The sequence below is a fragment of the Diabrotica virgifera genome, chromosome 2 (genome assembly GCF_917563875.1).
Source record: "Diabrotica virgifera virgifera chromosome 2, PGI_DIABVI_V3a".
Lineage (NCBI taxonomy): Eukaryota > Metazoa > Arthropoda > Insecta > Coleoptera > Chrysomelidae > Diabrotica > Diabrotica virgifera.
In genome coordinates this window covers 231,146,957-231,168,909 of record NC_065444.1, presented here as the reverse complement: position 1 = coordinate 231,168,909, position 21,953 = coordinate 231,146,957, and the positions used below count along the sequence as shown (strand labels likewise).

Here is a 21,953-nt window from a genome sequence, read left to right as displayed (position 1 = left end):
TATAGAAACGCACTTGCTAAAGTACAAATAAACGGAAACAGATCGCCAATAATAAACCTAAGGAGAGGAATAAAACAAGGGGACAGTCTCAGCCCAGTTTTGTTTATATTAGTAATGGATAGAGTAATGAAGAGCGCTAAAAGAAGGTCAAGGCAATTACAGTCAATAATAGGGTACAGGAATTTAGTACCAGTGAGAATGGAGGGATTACTATATGCAGATGACTTAGTAATAATAGCAGACAATAAAGAGAAAATGCAAAAATTAATCGATACCTGGGTGGACGAAATAGAAAATTTGAAAATGGAGGTAAATGTAAAGAAAACGAAGACCATGATAGTAACACAAAAGAAAAGCGAAGAAATAAACCAAACGATATTTAGGTGAAAAAACGAAATAATAGAAACAGTCTCGACGTTTGAATACCTTGGAGTAATAATATCAGAGGATGGAAAGATAGATCAAGAAATCTCATACAGAGCGAAAAAAGCAAATAAGATCTACTATGCACTAAATAAAACAATATTTGGAAAGGAAGAAATAGATAAAGAAATAAAACTGAAGGTATACAACGCAATCTCTGTACCAACTTTAATATATGCAAGTGAGACATGGGTAAACAATGCAAAAATAGACAGTACAATAAACGCAGCGGAGATGAAGCAGCTAAGAAAAATAGCAGGAAAAACGAAATTGGACAGAATAAGAAATGAAGATATTAGACAAAGACTGAAACAGGAATCAATCATAACCAAGATACAAAAAAGAAAATTAAAATGGTATGGACACATTAACAGAATGGACCAGGGAAGACTACCAAAGCAGGTGATGGAATCGAAAAGATATGGTAAAAGAAGGAAAGGGAGGCCAAGGAAGAGATGGATCGATCAGATGATAGAAATTGGACAGGAAAAAGGAAAAACACATCAACAAATGAAAGAGTTAGCAAAGGACCGCAAGAAATGGAAGAGATGGATAGAAGATGAATAAAACCTCCGACGCCCCTGAGGGGCATAAGGAGTTGCGAGAAAGAAGAAGAAGAAAAACTCATATTTAAATTAGTATTTTTAAGGATGCCAATAACTTGGATTAAAGTTAAGATCTAACTTCAATTTAGACCGTAGTTTTTAATTGTTAATTATGCGTGTCCATCCGGTTTTTTTGCCGGTGCGGCGCGTACGATTTTCAAAAATCTCCTATTCTGCTCCGAAATATATTTTTTCTAGATTCTTCGGGGCATTCTAAATAAAATAAGTTTCTTGATATTTTTCTCAAAAGTTAATAGTTTTAAAGTTATAAGCGATTTAAAATCCGGAAAATGACAAAAAACACATTTTTGCATTTTAAATCGCTTATAACGCTAAAACTAGTAACTTTTGAGAAAAATGTCAAGAAACTTATTTTATTTAGAATGTTCCAAAAAATCTAGAAAACATATTTTTCGGAGGAAAATAGGAAATTTTTGAAATATAGTGCGCCGCACCGGCCAAAAAATCGGATGGACATGCATAATTAACAATTAAAAAACTACGGTGTAAATTGAAGTTACACCCGATTACTCTTCGGAATCTTGAAAAGGAATGTTTAAACTTTAATACAAGTTATTGGCATCCTTAAAAATACTAATTTAAATATGAGTTTTTATGCCTCGAAAATGCGTATTTTCGCATTTTTTAGATTTTAAATCGCCTATAACTCAAAATCTGTCAATTTTTGAGAAAAATCACAAGATTCCTTTCTTGTTTAGAATGACCCAAAAACCTAAAAATATAACCCTTGAGATTTGTTTAAAGGGGACATTTTTGAATATGAATCCGCAGAGAAACCGAATTAAAAATGTTTTTTAGACGGGAGCGGTCTCACCACATGGACTATAACAATACCTGACTGTCTGAATAGATATTGATGGTCTTGTTGAAGAAACCTTGACGATTAAATCACGAGCTCAGAATAAGATGCCGAAGATCTTCACCCGAAATACTGATGCTTAGCCCTGATTTGACTTAATAACAACTTTATAGACACAAACCAAGATATTGTTGAAAATTATACGTTTTGGCAAATTTATATGATTCTGAATACATTAGATACTTACAACTTTAGCTTCTAGCGCTACTTTTGCAAACCCGAGTCTCTTTTTCCACATTAAATTATAGTTATGACTAAATTGTGCTTCATATACACCTCCTGGCGATATTGCTAAAACATTTCCCTCTTTCAGAATGTTAGCACATGTCTGGACTGTACCAGGTATCACTTTCATACAATCTGCAATTATACTAAAACCTGAAAAAGATAATCTATTAATAAAACACGCATATATAGTATATTGACAAAAAAAACATTGTTATCTAATGAAAAATGCTTTATAGTATGATAGAATTGATTCAAAAAATGACATAACCCAGACATCCAAAGTGAAAGTTATCCTCCAACACCAAATTGTTCTATATGGTCCATATAATGTTCAGAAAAAAGTCACACCATTTTGAGCGTCCGGTTTGGGGGGGAGATGGGGGAGAAGTCGGTAAATTAGTAGTTTCTTTACGTTTTTCGTCAATATTTCTAAAACTATGTTTAAGCGTAAACAATGTTCTATACAAAAACGTTCTACATAAAATTTAAAACAAAAATGGTCTTATCCATAATTGTTATAAAATCAACGGTTCCAGAGTTACGGAGGGTGAAATGTGGAGGTTTTCGATACTTTTTATATTTTTTTGGGCAATTGATGATGATTTTGGGTGGTGAGGTTGACGTTTCTTCAAGGGCTTATCACTAACATACCATCGGCCAATGAAATAGCAAATCCTGTTAAAGAAAATTTCTTTCAATCAGTAAAAATATTATAAATTGCCCAAGAAATATAAAAAGTATCGAAAACCTCCACTTTTTACCCTCCGTAACTATGGAATCGTTGATTTTATAGCAATTATGTATAGGACCTTTTTTGTTTTAAATTTGATGTAGAACATTTTTGTATAGAACATTGTTTACGCTAAAGCATATATTTAGCAATATTGACGAAAAACATAAAAAAACTACTAATTTACCGATTTCTCCCCCATCTCCCCCCCCCCCCAAACCGGACGCTCAAAATGGTGTACCTTTTTACTGAACAATATCTGGAACATATAGAACAATTTGGTGTTGGAGGAAAACTTTTACTTTTAATGTCTGGGTTAGGCCTTTTTTGGACCAATTATACTATACTACCTCCGTAACTTTGGAACCGTTCATTTTAGAAGGATTATGCATAGTGCCTTTTTTGTTTCAAATTTAATGTAGAACATTTTTGTATAGAAGGTTTTATTTAGCGTATGGCTTAAGTATATCACAGAATATATTTAGATTTATGCATTATACAATGCATCACAAACAGATGTCCAATTTTTTTATATATTCGATTGACCCTTCGGTTGCCATTACAAAGTCTATAGGGTCGCCTGTGTATGCTCTGCGTGGGCAGTCCTGAACAATGTGACTGATCGTCTGTCTTGCAGCGCCGCAGTCACAAGAAGGCGAGGGGAGTTTACCCCATCTGTGGAGGGAGTCGGCGCATCTTCCACAGTTTGTTCGAATTCGATTAAGGGCTGCCCAAATCTTACGGGGACGTTCAAATTCGCCAGGTTTCCCTATGATGTCCGGTAGACTATGGTAATGCGGATCTGTCCTACTTTCCCAATCTTCTCTCCATCGGGTATTTAAGTCAAAGTTGGATTGCTGCAGCGCTTGAGCAGATTGTAGAGGGGGTAACCTGGATCGGAGACGGTTTCCAAGAATATCGGGGATGTCGTTGTGGACTAGAAGCTGGCGACTGTCCATTATTTTGTTATATTCTTTAACCAATGCATGTTCGCGGCGTAGGTTGGGTGGTGCTATATTACTAAGGGTAGGTAGCCACATTGTAGGGGTGGGCTTAATTGTGCCTGTTATCATACGCATAGTACGGTTTAGTTGGGTGTCGACCAGGTGGGTATGCCTGCTATTTAGCCACACTGGAGCACAGTATTCTGCCACCGGATATATCAGGCCAAGAGCAGAGGATCTTAATGTTGATGCTGTGGACCCCCATGTAGTGCCGCAGAGTTTCTGTATTATATTGTTGCGTGTTTTCAATTTTGCTGCTGTTTTCGTCAGGTGTTCTCTGAATGTGAGCGTTCTGTCTAGAGTAACCCCAAGGTATTTCGGGTATTTATTGTGTTTTAACAGCTTGTTATTAAAATACACTCGCAATTCTCTGTTTGCCAACTTGTTGTTTAGATGAAAAGCTGATACTTCAGTTTTTGTAGTACTTGGCTGTAGTCTCCATTTCTTAAGGTATTCGCTGAGGATGGATAAGTCATTCGTGAGAGTGATTTCTGTAGTTTCTAAAGATTGGTGGCTTGTTGCAAGGGTCCAGTCGTCAGCATATCCAAACTTCCGAGATTCGGTTTCAGGCATGTCAGCAATATAGAGGCTGAAAAGTAAAGGGGCAAGGACAGAACCCTGTGGAAGACCATTGTTAAGTTTCATCTGTCTACTCGTCTCCTTTCCCATTATAACCTGGAAGGCTCTGTTGGTCAGCATGTTGTCAATGAGGTTAATTATCTTTCTGCAGGGGATAATGCGGGCCAGTTTATATATTAATCCCTGTCTCCAAACAGTATCATATGCTGCTGTTAGATCTATAAATACTGTTGCTGTCTTTTGTTTCTTTTGAAAACTAGCTTCTATAAAAGTTGTTAATGACAGCACTTGGTCCGTACAGCTTCGATGAGGGCGGAAGCCAGCTTGTTCAATGGGGACATTTTCTAGTATCCTGTGACTAATTCTGTTGAGGAGAAGCTTTTCTAATAGTTTATATACCATGCTGAGTAGAGCTATGGGGCGGTAGTTTTCTGGCTTATCGTTTGATTTGCCCGGTTTCGGAATTGCAATTATCTTTGTTCGCTTAAGTGAGAAAAGAATGTTACCTGACTGAAGTATATCATTAAAGAACATTGCAAGCCACTGTTTCGTGTATGCACCACTGTGTATCAAGAACTCTGGATGGATACCATCAAAGCCAGGTGCTTTACCTGATTTCATTTCTTTCAGCGCATGTGTGATTTCAGAAATAAGTATTCTTGCTGAATATTCGGAGTTCGTTCTGTTCATTTGTTTTAATGCCCTTAAGTCTCTTTTCACGTTGGTAGTATGTGTTCGATCTCGTGGAGCTCTGGATAGAGATACTATATGGGAGGCAACCTTGTTAGGAGACATTTTAGACTCTCTGGATTCCAGCTGGTTAGCTCCTCCAATTTTCCGCAACAAGGACCATGCCTGCCGGCTTGATTTTTTGAAGTCAAGGTTTTCGACAGTCTTTATCCATTTTTGGCGTCTAGCTGTATCGATGTTGTGTAAAAGCTCATCGGCTATTTCTCGGTCACCACTTTCGAGAAACTTCGTGTATAAGTCTTCACATGTTTCAGTCCATCCAGGCACATATTCTTTGCGATACCCCCTAGGGATGGTTTTCTTGGCAGTGCTTATTACTGCACCCACAAACCTCTCATAATGTTTGCTGGTTGGAGGGACCCAGCTCAAGGTCCGGTCTAGTTGTTCAGAGAACTTCTTCCAGTTTGCTTTTCTAAGATTCCACCTGGGTCGAGGATATGATCTAATTATTGGAATTGATATTCCGATGGTGATAAGCACCGGACGATGTTGAGTATGTGGGAAGTCTGCAAGGACACTTCTCGCAGTTGTTAGTGGTCTGTCATTGGTATCTTTTGAGACAAAACATAGGTCTGGGTTATATTCTTTTCTCCATGCAGCTGATTTAAATGTTCCTCTGTCTTTGGCATCAAAAACTAGGTATGTGTTTTGCTCTTCGGACCATTCTACTAGTGCCTCCCCATTTTCATCATTCGTGGTGTACTTCCACATTTCGTGGTGGCTGTTGAAGTCGCCGATGTATATAGTAGGATGTGGATGAGTCTTTAGCACTTCTGGGTTCCATGTAGTGGCTGGAGGTTTGTATATGTTAACTACGGTAATATCTCCAATCTTGGTGACTACTTCATGTATATTATTTTCATTGGAAGCAGATAGTAGGAAACCATTTTCTATATTGCAGCGAATGTAGGTTGCGACGCCGTAATGTTTATCATAGGTGGCTCCCAGTAAATCGTAGCCAGGTATCTTTCCCCTTAAATCAAGCTGGACTTTGTCGTCAGTATGGGTCTCTTGTATGGCAACCAGGTCAATATCGTTATCGTGTAGGATTTTTTGCAACACTTGGCATTTTGCCTGGCTTATGCCCTCGATGTTAAGGTGACAGACTCGGATACACGGTCCGAGATCTCTAGTCAGTTGGTTCTGAGAAGAACCTTTATTTGTTCCCATCGTATGTTTACGTATAGATAAGATTTCTGTTTGTGATCTGTGATGTTGGCAGGATATTGTTTTTGTTTTTCGTTCGTCTGCCGCCAAATTTTTGCTAGTTCATTTAGCGTTACCCAGGGTGCACCACATGGAGGCGAACTAGCATTACACCCTGTATAGAAGGTTGTTCATGCTAAACCGCGTAGTTTTAGAAATATTGACGAACAACTTAAAAAACTACGAATTTACCGATTTCTCCCCCCTCTCCCCCCCAAACCCGACGCTCAAAATGGTGTGACTATTTTCTGAATATTATGTGGACCATATAGAACAATTTGGTGTTGGAGGATAACTTTCACTCTGGATGTCTGGTTTTGGATCTAGTTATACCATACTATTATTCTATCGGGTTTAAATCAAACAAATTTGTACACTAGCGAAAGCAACGGTTGGGATGAAGAAAATAGTAAGTGCTGTTTCACATTATAAGAATTTAAACGTACGAGGGTTAGAACGCTCGACGACATTCCAATGGTGGCTCATGTAATCATATGGAGCCTTTCTCACTAGACGGTGGCTGGAACGTTCGGTGAAGTCGCCGTGTTTATGCCGTCCCTCGCTTACAACAACAGACGGCAGCCCTGCCGTCTTTACGCACTCAGTAGCATAGGGAACTTAATGCATCCTTTCATATGATACAGTCGTCCAGTCGCACGAAGGTAGTTTACTTGGTTGTTTGGTACATTATTTTCATTTACATTTTGTGGCTGTTTGAAGTAGGTGCTATATTTAATATTATGATGTCTCAGATTGATAGTGAAATATTAATAACATTAATTGAAGCGAGACCTGTTCTTTGGGACAAAAAAAAATAGAAATATATAAAGATAGAAACTTGACGAAAAATGCTTGGAATGGTGTATGCCGTGCACTTAACAGTGAATTTGACGAATTAGGTGATAAAGAAAAAACACATTTGGTAAGTACAGCAAAATTAATTATATTTTACTTATAACAACGGTAATTAAAACTGCTAAGTATATTATAATAAACTTTATTTTACATAGTTGCAATTAACGTTGATTATAGAGGGTATTCCATCAATATGTGTGAATATAAAAATATATAAATCGTATCTTTTTGCGTTCATAGGATGGACCCAATGAATTCGGTTTCTCTTATTTCTCTTTCTTCGACGATAAAGTAACCACAACGCTATAATTTGATTTCGCCCCATATAATATAACTATACCTTTTATTCTACGAAATTATATTTAGTTTTATAGGGTAAACGACAAGGTGAAGACTGGAGCCGTCACGTCTTGTGTGAAATTATCTAAAAACAACATTTAAAACGAGGGGAACAACATTTAAAAATAAGTGGATCTTTCTCGGAGGGTCTTTTAAATCCTGTACATAAAAAACGTAGATTGTAATGTTGTTCTGAAGCTATTTTCTTGTGGCATTTTTGTAATAAACTATTCTAAATGGAAAATAAGCCACAATTTAACTAAAAAAATGATTTTATTAACGTTTCGAAGCCCAAATCGGATGTCGAAACGTCAATAAAATCATTTTTTTAGTTAAATTGTGGCTTATTTCCCATTTAGAATAGTTTATTACTTTATTACAAATATCTTAGTACAACAACGATTATAAAAACAAATTAAGACTTTTAATTAAAAACATAAGAAATAATAACTGACAAAATAGAACTTTAAACTTGTCACATTAACTGGATTTTTTCTTGAGCATATTAGGTATTTTGTTTTGATTTATTTCTAAACCCCTTTTGGATGCTTCCTTCGTAAATTCTTCCTTTAAACTGTTCAGGTTTCTGCTAATTAATGCTATGTCGTCAGCATACGCCACAAGTTGCGACGTCGATGTTATAATTGTGCCCTTTATTTTTGTAGCCCTTATTGTTCCTTCTATTGCGACATTAAATAATGACGTTGATAGAGAGTCACCTTGTCGTACTCCACTTGCTATTTCTATATTTTTGGCGATACTGTTATCTGTAATTATTGCTGCAGTCGATCCTTCCATTGTCATTTTCGTAAGTTTTATAAGTTTCATTGGTATATCTAGGTTTTTCATGTCTTATGCTGGTATGCTGGAGCATACCAGCACCAATTCTCCAATAAGCCGGGCCTCTTTTGACATGTACTCGATTCAAACAAAACTCCAAAAATTCTCTGCTCTCCTTCTCACAATAATACAGAATCAAAGAGGTATTTCGTCTCAATTTGATCTGTCTCTCGTTCCACTTTTCAACACTATTCTCCACTATCAAACAACCACTGGTACTTGCTAACTACTTATCCACCAAAACGTCGACCGCTCCTCAGCGCTGCCAAATAACATACTGACTTCTTTTTCAAACTCTCTCAATCATCCAATCCACTTTTCCCATTCCACATTGCCAAGAATCAGAAACATCGACTTTTCCATTCGACAAACAAACAGTCATTTTCAAAATTATTCCGACCACCCTAATTACTTTCGGGGAAACTCTACAATATTTACTCGGGTTGAAACAAAGATATTAACATTCCAAACTTTCTTTTAAATCACCTTTTCTAGAAAGTGATAATTACATCTACCTGTGGATTCTATAGTTCTCGTAATAAACAATCTATTTCCATTTTAAATCTAAATACATCGTCCTTTTCACTTTAATTATTCACAAAAGTCTTTAATGGTTCATCGGAAAGCTCATTAAAAGAGAAATCCACTTACATCCAAACTAAATTCTAATAAATATTTACAGCTCAATATACAGGGTGTATCAAATTTATTTGCCCGCGTTATTTAAAAAAAATTTAATTTAATTTTCATTTTGCTTTTGATTGATAAATTGAAAACACAATAACATCCCCGCCTTGTTTTGAGATAAAATCAGTATTAGTAAGTGCAACAAAAAAATTGATTTTCTCTCGACAACAACACTTTTCTCTTGTTATCATATTATCCTAACCTAATTATCTTATCCTACCTTAAATTTTATGCATTTGTCTTTATTCGTGGTATTTGTACACATCGATCCTGTCTCGAAGTTACCGATGTGTCGTATTTTCTTTTTCAAATTGCTTACGAAAATTACTGGGTGTAATTTTTTTACATCCCCGCCAAATCTTATTTTCACATCCTCTGTACTATGGATAATCGTTTCTCTTCTGATAAATTGAAAACACAATAATATATTTATATGCTTTATAGACTTCGAAAGAGCATTTGATAGAGTAAGACACGACCTACTAACTATTAGAACGTTTGCAAGAAGTCGGTTTAGATGGAAAAGACATCAATTTACTAAAGAACTAGTACTGGAACCAAAACGCCAGAGTTAGGATCGAGGGTTCCACATCCGCAGAAGTAGAAATTAGGAGGGGAGTTAGACAGGGATGTGTTCTGTCGCCTCTGCTGTTTAATCGTTACTCCGAGTTTCTATTTAAAGGGGCACTGGAGGACTCCAAGGATGGAGTCAAGGTGAATGGCGTAAATATCAACAGCATCAGATATGCCGAGTTGATTGCGGATTCCGACTTGGGTCTACCACGACTTATCGACAAGACCAACTCGACCTGTGAGCAGTTTGGTATGAAAATAAACATTAAAAAAACCAAAGTGATGTCAATCCGAAAAAAACCAAAACGTACCTCAATCTTGCACTATAAATGGGCACATTTTAGAACAAGTCAATAGATTTAAGTACTTGGGATGTTGGATCGATAGCAGCCTAAATCCTGACCTATAAATAAGATCGAGAATAGAACAGGCCAGAAAATCTTTCGAAAAAATCAAAAAACTGCTTTGTGATTCTCGAATAAAACTCGAAATTCGATTACGTTTATCCAAATGCTACGTCTGGTCGACTCTTCTCTATGCAGTTGAGACATGTACCCTTAAAACGTCAACCATAAATAAGTTGGAGGCCTTTGATATGTGGATCTACAGGAGAATTCTCAAAATTTCGTGGACATCGCATACCTCAAACGAAGAAGTGCTGCATAGAATAGGCAAGGCAAGAGAACTTTTCAACGCAGTGAAAGTTAGAAAAACATCATACCTGGGCCACATACTGAGAAATAATAAGTACCAGGGCAAAAGCACACGTCGGCACAATATCACTTTTTTTCTTTGACCTGTTAGATATGTGTATGCCAAATTTCATGTCAATCCAAGCGGTTCTTTAAAATTTAGAGGTTTTGCAATATTTTACCGTTAAAGAACGTACTAATAGCGGAAATCTGGTACCAGTTTTTTTATCCACCGTGGTGGATATTATTTGCATATTTACTTAAAAATAATAATCTACCATATTAAGGAACCCGCACATTTTTTTATTACATAATAATGTTCAGTTTTGTTTAAAAATGAGATTTCCAAAATTTCACACTTCAACAACTCATAATAACTTAGAAGTACAAATTTAAAGTCTTCTGTGATTTAAAATAGTTTAAACGACCTGTGACGTCACATAGCTGAACTTTATGGTTATATTTATGGTTATGTTTAGGTATATTCTTCTTCTTATTCTTTAGTTTATTGGCCTCCACCTATTTGGGTATTTGGTCAGCTCATCGTCGCAGAATTAGGGAAAATATTTATATTCTAATGACATTTTTATCCTATGTCATTGTAATAATATATACCAGTTTGTTGAGATTGGAGTTTGATACAGTCTTTGAAGGAAATGAAAGAAGGTTTACTATGGAAAATAAAAGAAACCACTATAAGTGTCGTTTAGCGCCATTTTGTAAAAGTAAAAGTTTTCTATGTAATTAAAATAGTTCAAACGACCAAACGTATTTTCTACTGACGTTTATAATGTCTAATTTAAAATTATATACAATTTTGTTTACTTACATACAACATACAACATACATAGAGAGTCAACGGAGACAGTAGCAGCAATGGTCACCAAAATAACAAACGAGGAAGTGGCTCAAGCGCTTCAAAAAATAAAGAAAGGAAAAGCGGTAGGACCAGATGATATTCCTGGGGAAGTATGGAGAGCATTGGGAGAGATAGAAACAAGGTGGCTAGCAGGTCTATTTAATAGAATTATGGAAATGGACAAATGCCAGACGAATGGAGAAGCAGTATACTGGTACCTGTTTACAAAAACAAGGGAGAGATACAACAATGTACAAACTACAGGGCTATAAAACTGCTTAGCCACACCATGAAAATATGGGAAAGAGTAATTGATAGACGGATACGTGAAGAGACCGAAATATCCGAGAATCAATTTGGCTTTATGCAGGGTAGATCAACAACAGATGCAATTTTCATTCTAAGGCAGTTGATGGAAAAATACAGAGTAAAGAAACAAACGCTCATATGGTATTCATTGATCTTGAGAAAGCATATGATAGAGTTCCTCGAGATATTCTGTGGCGGGCACTCAATAAGAAAGGAGTCCCTGGTGAATATGTAAAGATTGTGAGGGATATGTATGAGGGAGTAACGACTAGTGTTAGGACAGGTGTAGGAGAGACTGATAAATTTCATGTGAAAGTAGGATTGCACCAAGGCTCAAGGCTCTGTGCTTAGTCCGTATTTATTCTCATTAGTTTTGGACAAGATAACAGCGAAACTACAGGGTAACATTCCATGGTGCTTAATGTATGCTGATGATGTCGTGTTAGTAGGAAATAGTGAAAGAGACTTAGAACAAAAACTGGAACAGTAGAGACAAGCTCTGGAGAAAAAAGGTTTAAAACTTAGTAGGACAAAAACAGAGTATTTGGAATGTTCATTTAAAGTTGGAATTACTACAAATAAAATGGTATCTTTGGATGGTGAAATGATTGTGAAAAGCAATAGCTTTAAGTAACTAGGATCGGTATTACAGAGTAATGGAGAAATAGATGGAGATGCATGCAGTAGAATTAGGGCTGGATGGATGAAGTGGAAAGAAGCGAGTGATGTGTTGTGTGACAGAAAAATTCCAATGAAGCTGAAGGGAAAATTATATAAAACAGCCATAAGACCCGCTATGATGTACGGAACTGAATTTTGGGCAGTGAAAAAGAAAGAGGAACAACGAATGCATGTGGCGGAAATGAGAATGCTTAGATGGATGAGTGGAGTGACAAAGAAGGATAAAATTAGATATGAGTATATTAGGGGAAGTCTATGTGTGGCACCAATTGATGCCAAAATGAGAGAGCATAGGTTAAGATGGTTTGGTCATGTTCAACGTCGAGACGTTAATCACCCAATACGAAGAATAGCTGAGGTGCAGATTCCTGAAGGAGTAGGAGAGGAAGACCAAAGAAGACCTGGGGGGAAACGATAAGGCCGGACATGTTGGTAAAGGGGATTAACATTGATATGACCCAAGATAGAATTGTGTGGAGAAATGCAATTAGGGAAGCCGACCCCGCATAGGGATAAGGCAAAGAGAATGATGATGATACAATTTTGTTTACTTTGTCGGTGCAGAATGTAAACACACAACCATATGACGTCACGATGCGTTTTGGGCTATGGTTCATTTAATGAAGAGCAATTCAAATTTACCGTGCCGTAATGCTTGTTTGTAATTGGCCCAACCGTAGGCAAGTTCTATTTGTTACGATTTTTTATTTATTTTATCATTGACTAAAAAAACGATTAACAGTAATTAATTGAGATAATTTCACATAAACTAGTTGCATATTTTTACCTTAATTATATTTTTTTGTATAATGTCGTCACTTTACTACGATTTTTTAAGAATATAATCTTCCTTCAGTGGGTTAAAAAATAAGTTTTCAAGGTTTGGAATGTATAGCTTTTATATAGCTTTTACTTATTATAAAACTATTATGTAACGAATAATTAATATATTTAAGAGCGTAGGCGCAAAATTTCGGACCAATTTTTTTAAATGCATTCATTTTTTTTTCGAATCCTGAGAAAATTAATAAGTATTTTTGAAAAATTTAAATCCAGAACGAATGATTACATTATTACCGAGGCCCGAAAGTTCCTGAAAACTTCTATAATACTAGTGGAGGCAAGTATGCTAAATTTGCAGTTACTCGTGCGTTATGGAGACCTATTGGGTTGTGAAAATTAGGTCCTGAAACCAAAAAAAGTTAAGTTAGGTTTTGCATTTTAGTGGGGACTATTCATTTTTTAATTTAGTTTTCCATTTCCAACAAACGTTTTTTCCGATTATAGCGCCATCTATCCATAATTCGATAAAATGTATCGAATAAAACTTACTTATTTTTACCTAAGGAATCCAAATCTGCAATAAAAAATGGGGCTCCTATTTAAGATTTTGAAGTAACTCCCACCCCACCTCCGTGGGGGGTCGTGTTTAATGTTATTCGATAGATTTTAAAAAAATACTGAACACGTATTTTTCAATTTGGGAAATTTCGCCGGGCTCCTATTTAAAATTTTAAAGTTACTCCCACCCCTCTCCGTGGGGGGGGGGGTGTTTGCTATCATTCGATAGATTTTTGAAAAATATTGAACACGTATTTTTCAGTTTTTCGATCTGACGTTCATTTCGAGAAATATTCGCTATATTTTGTGAAATTTTGTGATTCGCGCATTTTCTTACGCCCCTCAAATCGTCAGATTTTTTAAATATACACTTTAAATATACATTTTAAATATAAATTTTTTAAGGATAGAATTTTTTTGTCGGGTCCCCCTTAACGAACTCCCCTGCATTAAGAGTCCACATAGGGGTAAATTTACAGGGTACAAGGTTTCTTCCCATGTGATTTTCTGACGCGCAAAATCCCCGCTTGGGCTTCCCTACCATAATGTTTATTATGTTTAGTTACAGTGGTGAAAAAGAAGAGAAAATTGAGTGTGATTAATAATTTCAAATATCTCATTCAAAAGAAACTTTTTATTTATTCTAAGGGACTTTCGGCTCTCGGTAATAATGTAATCTCTCATTCTGAGTTTAAATTTTTCAAAAATATTGATTAGTCTTTTCAGGATTCGAAAAAAATGAATGTATTTAAAAAACATTGGTCCGAAATTTTGCTCCTACGCCTTAATATTATAATGACAATTATTTTATTAAATGCTTACAAAACGAGCAAAACTATCAGTAATAGAAATATGGAACAACTTTCAAAACTACACAGGTTAACAAGAAAATTTGATGAATAGGGGAGTGCATTTAGATTTTCACTTCGGAAAAAATCAAACAAGATAAAACTTTTTGTAATTTCATTAAGAAATGTTTAATAAACAACATATCAAAAAGTTTACTCAAGAAGTGGGTGCTTCATTTTTTATTAAACAAATGAACAGCGAACTTAGATGTTTTTTTAAATAACTCCAAAAATATAATTTTTATAAAAAAACTGACTTGACCATTGAAAAATTCAGAAAATTTTACAAAAAAAACCTTATATAAAGATTTTTCTAAAATTAAATCTCTAGCTTCTGTAATTTTTTATTTATAACGCTAAAGTCACCTTTCTCACACACATTGGCGCATTATAAACTGGCGTTGGAAGAAGTGCACGGTTGAGCTTTTTTAATGTAATTCTTTAACTAATGGATCAAAAGAAATTTTACAAATTGGACATGAAAGAAGATGAAAGAAGCTATCTTATGGTTGTAATAAAAAGAAATAAAATGTATGGACATAAGTACGGTGTGTGCGGAAAGTGAGCCTTACATGAATTTTGTTTAAAAATGATTTAAAAATGTGTAACTAATACAATTTTACTAGTAACAGTCTCAAATTTGCACAACTTACCTCTTAATCATCTTACTAAACGATGTTTCATTCAAAAAAAAATCTCAAAAATTTAATTCAAATAATACGATGTCTCAAAAAATGTAATTTTTGAAAACTTCGTAGTTTTACAGAATTCCCACCATTTTAAGACGGTATTACTCAAGTTTGAATAAATCTAATACAATTTTTTTGATATTTTTTAAAGCTTGGGATGTAATTTTTAAAAAACATTGAATTATTTTAGTTTAAAATTGAAATAAACAATTTCTTTTTGAGAAAACTTAGAAAGATAACAAAAATGTAATACAAAAACCGGAAATTACCAGCTGAAAAAATGTATATACAGAGTGATAAAAACTTTTCTCTGTAAAACTTACCCAAAATAAATTTGATAATAAGCTTCAACAATAATAAATGTTCAACAAAAAAAATTTTTTAGCTCTTATACAGTATGTCTGCGTAACTTGGAACCTATTGATAACTTTTTTAATATCAGTTTTACGAAAAAAAGTTATTCTTTATAAAATACTCTGCATCATATATAACATAAGATGCAACCATCAAATATCAAATTTTGTTAATTTTGTACGAGGTATGTCAAAAAATATGAATTTCACTCAAGAGTAAAGTACCTTTATATTTTACAATATCGAAAATTTTTATAAAGAAAAGTTGTTTGGAATTAAAAACTATATTCCAATATGTAATTATATTCTTCCAATCGAAAATTTGTTTTCTTTTAAATATTGTTTCAAATTAATTATACCCAACATAATTAAATTTTCACTTATTATTTATGATAACTGTTTTATTATTAATTTTATGAGGAAAGTTATTCGTCATAAATAGCTGTGCATGGTCTAACACTTAATATGCAAATATAAAATGTTATATTTTATCAATATTATAGGAGGCATGTAAAAAAATTATATTTCGCGCAATAAATATGTACCTTTATAGTTCACAATATTTCGATTAGAATAGTGTAATTGCATATTGACACATCGTTTTTAATTCTGAACAACTTTCCATAATAAAAATTTTCAGTATGTATTATGAAAAATATAAGTATTTTACTCCTAACTGAAATTTTTATTTATTGGCATATCTTGTACAAAATTTATAAAAAGTGATATTTTATGATTGCATTTAAAGTTTTAGAATATGAAGAGCTTTTTACTAAGAATAACTTTTTTATTTATGATCCCATTGCAACAATTTTTTGAAAAGGTAGAAGCACAATTTTCACATCATTACAAGTAAGGCCGAATTTAATTAAGAGCGAACGAAACGATTCATATTACGAGCAAAAAAATACATATTTTGTTTAAAATTATTTTTGTTAACGTTTTAAAGCGGTCGTTTTTGAATATATATAGGTTTATCAAAGCTCTCAAAAATAAATATATGTAGAAATAAATACATTTTGTAAAGAAATTATGATTTTACAACTATTTTTTAAGTTATCCGCCATTTTGGATCTGCCATTTTATAATTTAAATTATCAAAATTTGATTCAGGTTCAGCAATCTCTCAAAAATATCCACATATATGTAAACAAACACGTTTTATAAAAAAAATTCGGAGTTTACAACTACTTTTTAAGGATTTTAAGGAAAAATCCGCCATTTTGAATCCGCCATTTTGAATTTGCAAATTGTAATGTCAGATTCGGATTCAGCATAATCAAAACTAAAATAAAAACATTTTTTATCAAAATAAAATGTTGAATTCACCCATATTCTTAACATCATTTATACAAAACAATTGTTATTGTTTAAACAATTAATAAACAACTAGCGGCAAAATTTGTGAGTAGAACTTTTTACTTTAACATATTTATAAACTAACAAAAAAAGTTTTAGAAAAATATAACCTTGTTTGATTTTTTCCGAAACATTGTATCTTTTCGTTCTAATTGCACTCCCCTAGAATAGAGAACGAGTTGGAAGCAGTGACACAATCTTGAGAGACTTATAATTTCGGGAAACGTTGAAGGGCGCAGAAGTAGAGGTCGCTCACCTACTCTATGGACGGATCAAGTACAGAAAGCCAGTGGAAAAACATTCTCTGAATCCATGAGGGAAGATCAGGACAGAAGCTGATGGAAAGAGATAGTTGCTCGTATTATAGGGAATCACGACACTCAGCAATGAGGAAACGACTGAGGAGGAGGAGGACCCACAGAGTTGTAAAGCCAGAATCATGATGATTATAGGTAGAGCTTGTACTTTAACGAATGGCTGACTGTATCCACGAAGTTTAGTTTAACAAGCTATAAAACATTGAATTTAACCATTTGTGTACGCTACCATAGTTTAATGCTAAAGAACCAGTTAACTCATCTTCGAACTTTGACGGTTCCAATTTTGCAATCCTCTCCTGAGATAACATTTTGAATGTACAAAGGACTAGGAGAAAAATGTGCGCTGTAGCAAGACTTAAAATATTCCATTTTACTGATTTAAGAAAATAATATCACATTTACAGCACTTAATAATATCAATAATAAGAAAATAAAGTAGTCAAACTACGACCACAAACGACCAATCACGGCAAACGTCGTTGTCATTCATCTGCGCGAAGAAACTAAAATTTTGATGCGCCATCACCAAAAGAAACATATAAAACAGAGGATTTTCGCGGAGTGACCCTACTGATTCTTTAGCATTATACTGTGACGCTACCTTCTTTAAACTGCGCAATTTGAAATAAGCTATATGCATATATCATGTACAAAATATGGTTTACCTGGTACCTTAAACAAAAAATGATCCGCGACAGTATGCACCAGTCTGTTTCTCTTATATAATGTTTGCACTATTAAGTAATACACGTCGACAGGGATGGCTCCGTGGTAATAAATTATTAGGGCCGGTCCTGAATCTGGTATGTTTTCAATACCCCTGACTTCATACCCTGAAAGGTAATAAATAATATTGTTAGACTAAGAATATTATGTAATCCGTGTATTATAATATAATTTAGAAAAATATATAAAAATGAATCCCTATGGCATGCTATAACTTAGGAACGACTTTACCGATTTCATTCATCTTTTTTTGAAGTGAATACTTCTTATCGCTAGATATGACGTTTTGCATGGACCAGAAATCATATTTAGCGTCATTCGAAAAATCGAGACTCGTGCAGTAACCTTGCGGTTAACAGTAATATAGGTATATAAGATATAACTTATTGTAACTTATTATAATTTAATATAATATATTTTTTTATAACAACTTGAGAAGGACTGGATTAGATTGGCTAATTTTGATTTTAAAATATTTGTACTAATTTACTAACCGTTGCACGTCATTATCTACGTTAGAGATATAAGTTGACATTGTTGACCAATTACAAAAAATTCTTGAATTCATTTTAAATCAAATTAATACATCACACAATTTTTGCGGAAGTGGATTATACGGCAAAACAAATTAAAATTCAATGTAAATAAATAAAAACTTTAGAAATAGAAAACAAGAATAGGGAACTTGCATAAATTTTTAAATTCGGAAAAAATGTTATAAATCACAACAAAACATAATTTAAAACATGTATCAAAGATAAAAAAGTTTTGTTTGTCTTTCGTTTGGCCCCTAAAGACGATTAAAAATTCAAATTAAAACAGGTGGTCCAAAACCCATCGTGACGTCTCTTGGTTTTACATTTACATTTTTCCAATAAAGTAAATTAGACGTTATAAACGTCAGTAGAAAATACATTTATGTGACGTTACAAGTGTTTTTGATCGTTTGACCTATTCATAGAAAATTTGTACTTTTACAAAATGGTTTTATTTTCAATAGTAAACCTTCGTTCCTTTCCTTCAAAAACAGTATAAAACTACAATTTTAACAAACTGGTATATATTATTACAATGACATACGATAAATGTCATTAGAATATAAATATTTTTGACTTATTCCACGACGATGAGCTTGCCAAATACCCAAGAAGGTGGCCAATAAACTAAAGAATGAGAAGAAGAATATACCTAAATATAAGGTTGTGTCTAGGTATACGCTAACGTGTACGCAAATAAAAAAGTTAAGAGTGTCAGTGATTTCTTATTTTTTATTTGTTTAGTGTTTGTTTTTAAATTAACTACGGAGTGCGGACAATTATTTAGTTCTTTTAATGAGTTTAAGAACATTTTAAAACAGTACGCAAAAGATAAGAGACTATAAATTAATACATATTTTTTTTAGTTATAAATGAAATAGTATTACCGTAAAAGATTAAAATAAAAGGAAGACCTAAAGCTTTCACAATAATAATTAACTTGTTTTGGAGCTATTATCCTTGTGGCATTTTTGTAATCAACTATTCTAAATGGGAACTAAGCCACAATTTTACTAAAAAATTGATTTTATTAACGTTTCGACTTCTAAACCGGATGTCGTTGTCAAAATACAAAATATTATTAAATTAAACAAAAATGTTGTTGCTTAGTAAAAAATTGTTTCTAATAATTTATTTAATCTGACTAATTTTTGTATTTTGACAATGACATCCGATTTGGACGTCTAAACGTTAATAAAATAATTTTTTTAATTAAATTGTGGCTTATATTTGCATTTAGAATAGTTGATTATAATAATTCACTTACGTATAAAAATTATTTTAACAATATTTTGTACCTACATGCCATTTCAACTAAATACATATAATTATTTTGCTAACCTAAATATATACTTTTATATATACACATTGATTTATTATAATTAAGTTTGAAACATCTGAATAGTTCTGCTTCCCTTCCCTTAACAAATATGTTTCCATCAAACAAACACTAAACATATCAAAATAGCATGTACCAAAATATATAGTCACTGCGCCAGCTAAATAATGACGTCACTGGCTTGATAAAGTTTAATTAGCGTCTACCTAACTTTTTTATTTGCGTACACGTTAGCGTGTACCTAGACACAGCGAAATATAACCATAATAAAAACTAATGCAAAACTTTGTGACGTCACGTGCCGTTTGAACTATTTTATACCGCTGAAGACTTTAGATATGTATTTTTAAGTTATTACGAGTTTTTGAAGCGTGAAATTTTGGAAATCTCATTTTTAAACAAAAATGAACATTATTATCTAATAAGAAAAAAATGTTCAAGTTCCCTATTAAGTTATAATCTTACGTTAAAGTACATAATAAAAACAGTAAATATAATGAAACAAATACTTATAGTAAAGAATATAAACAAATATGAAGTGTCATCACCGCAACTGGCAAATAAATGTTACCAATTTATTCCAAAATATCAACTTCGTTCGATTATAGTTACAGTGTATTCCGAACAAATGTGCTTCATAAAAACGCTTTATAATCCATTTATACAAATTAAATGAAACATATTATTGTGTATTTCTTTAAGTTAACATTAATAGAAATCTTCAAATATTATTTCTACGCGTATATAATAAAATATGTCTAGTGGCTGTAATGCCAGTGTACTCGGCAAAGTGATTCTAAAAAAGAACACACCTACCGCCTACGCCTAAATATTTCGTGTTGGTATCATGTGACGTCACGGGCTATGACGCGGATGACGTGCAACGGTAAGTAAATTAGATGGAGTATAGGTGTATAAAAATAAATATATAAAACGAATTAAATAAAAATAAATAAAATTATATAAAAATAAATTAAATAAAATAAAACTAAATAAAATAAAATAAAATAAAATCGAATCGTATCGGATCCAATTGAATCGAAAAATTAAGATCTTTTATATTATAAAAAACTTAAATGTGTAGTGTCATTAAAAAAAGATTAACAATTCAGTAATAATCAGATATAAAATTGCATTAAACTACATACAGTGATGAGTGCGCCAAGAACCGAAAAAGTAAAGCAAAAGATGGAAAACATATTAGGTCGTGATATAGTACGAGATAGTAGACCAGGACAGATCTGTTTTGAGGTGGATGTGAGACTGTGAGAGGTGGCATTAGGATTTTTGCAGATAAAGTTAGGTGACAACTTCAATAATTATAATTGACTTATGCTCCTTCTCAAATATGCCCGGAACATTAATAAAAAAATTTAAATATTTAAAAATTTCGATTTTTTTCTACTTTCATTGTATATAACTTTAAAACGATTCATTTTAGAACAAAGTCGTGGGGAAAGAAAATAAAGATAATTGAATTTTGTATAAAATAAGACTGGTTTAAAATGTCTTAAATTATTACCCTTTCTTCAAAATAGCAATAAATAGAAAATATTGAGGCAAAAAAGACTGTTTTTATTCAATGTTTTTCAACCACTTTGGTTGCACTTAGAACCTTCATAATTGACTTAGAAAATTCTTACAGCATACTTAAACCGTCCACCAAATTTCATTAAAATCGACCTAATAGATTTTGCATAATAATTTTGCAATCTAAATTTTTTTAAAAAAGTTCAAATTTTTTAAAAACTTTCTGAACAAAAAATAGATTATTTAGAAGTTTCCTATTTTTTTTTTTACATTTAAAGAGGTTCTCTACCTATCTAATACACTTTACAAAATTAAAATCGGATTATTTAAGCGGCCGGCGGCCTCAGCACTGTTTTAAAGTTATAAACAATATTTTAGCTTATAAACAAATACAGTGAGGACGTTTGAGTTGGAATAAATTAATTTTGTGTGATGACGTAATTTAAATATTGGAACAAATTTAATTCAAATTTATTTTTATTCAAACCTTGTATAAATATTTATGTTAATGTTTATATTAGTGAATACAAAATTGAATAGCCTTTAGATTGAGCTATCACACGGCACCAATTCTCATTTAAGAAATCATCGATTACGTCATCACGCCCAGATGGATGACGTCACTAGTATGATATATGTATACCAAAAAATTAGAATTTAAAAATAAAAATC

At 33.1% G+C, this 21,953-nt stretch overlaps 1 protein-coding gene across 2 annotated transcripts in view; it reads right to left on the bottom strand.

The window, feature by feature from the left end:
- LOC114334015 (transmembrane protein 68) overlaps positions 1-21,953 on the bottom strand; it is a 91,608-nt gene that overhangs the window by 9,431 nt on the left and 60,224 nt on the right. For both annotated transcript variants that reach the window (XM_050644348.1, XM_050644349.1), the window contains exons 3-4: positions 17,816-17,983; positions 2,096-2,286 (exon numbers count right to left, since the gene is read on the bottom strand). In XM_050644348.1, the coding sequence (XP_050500305.1) occupies positions 2,096-2,286; positions 17,816-17,983 (359 nt within the window). The remainder of the gene's footprint in view (positions 1-2,095; positions 2,287-17,815; positions 17,984-21,953) is intronic.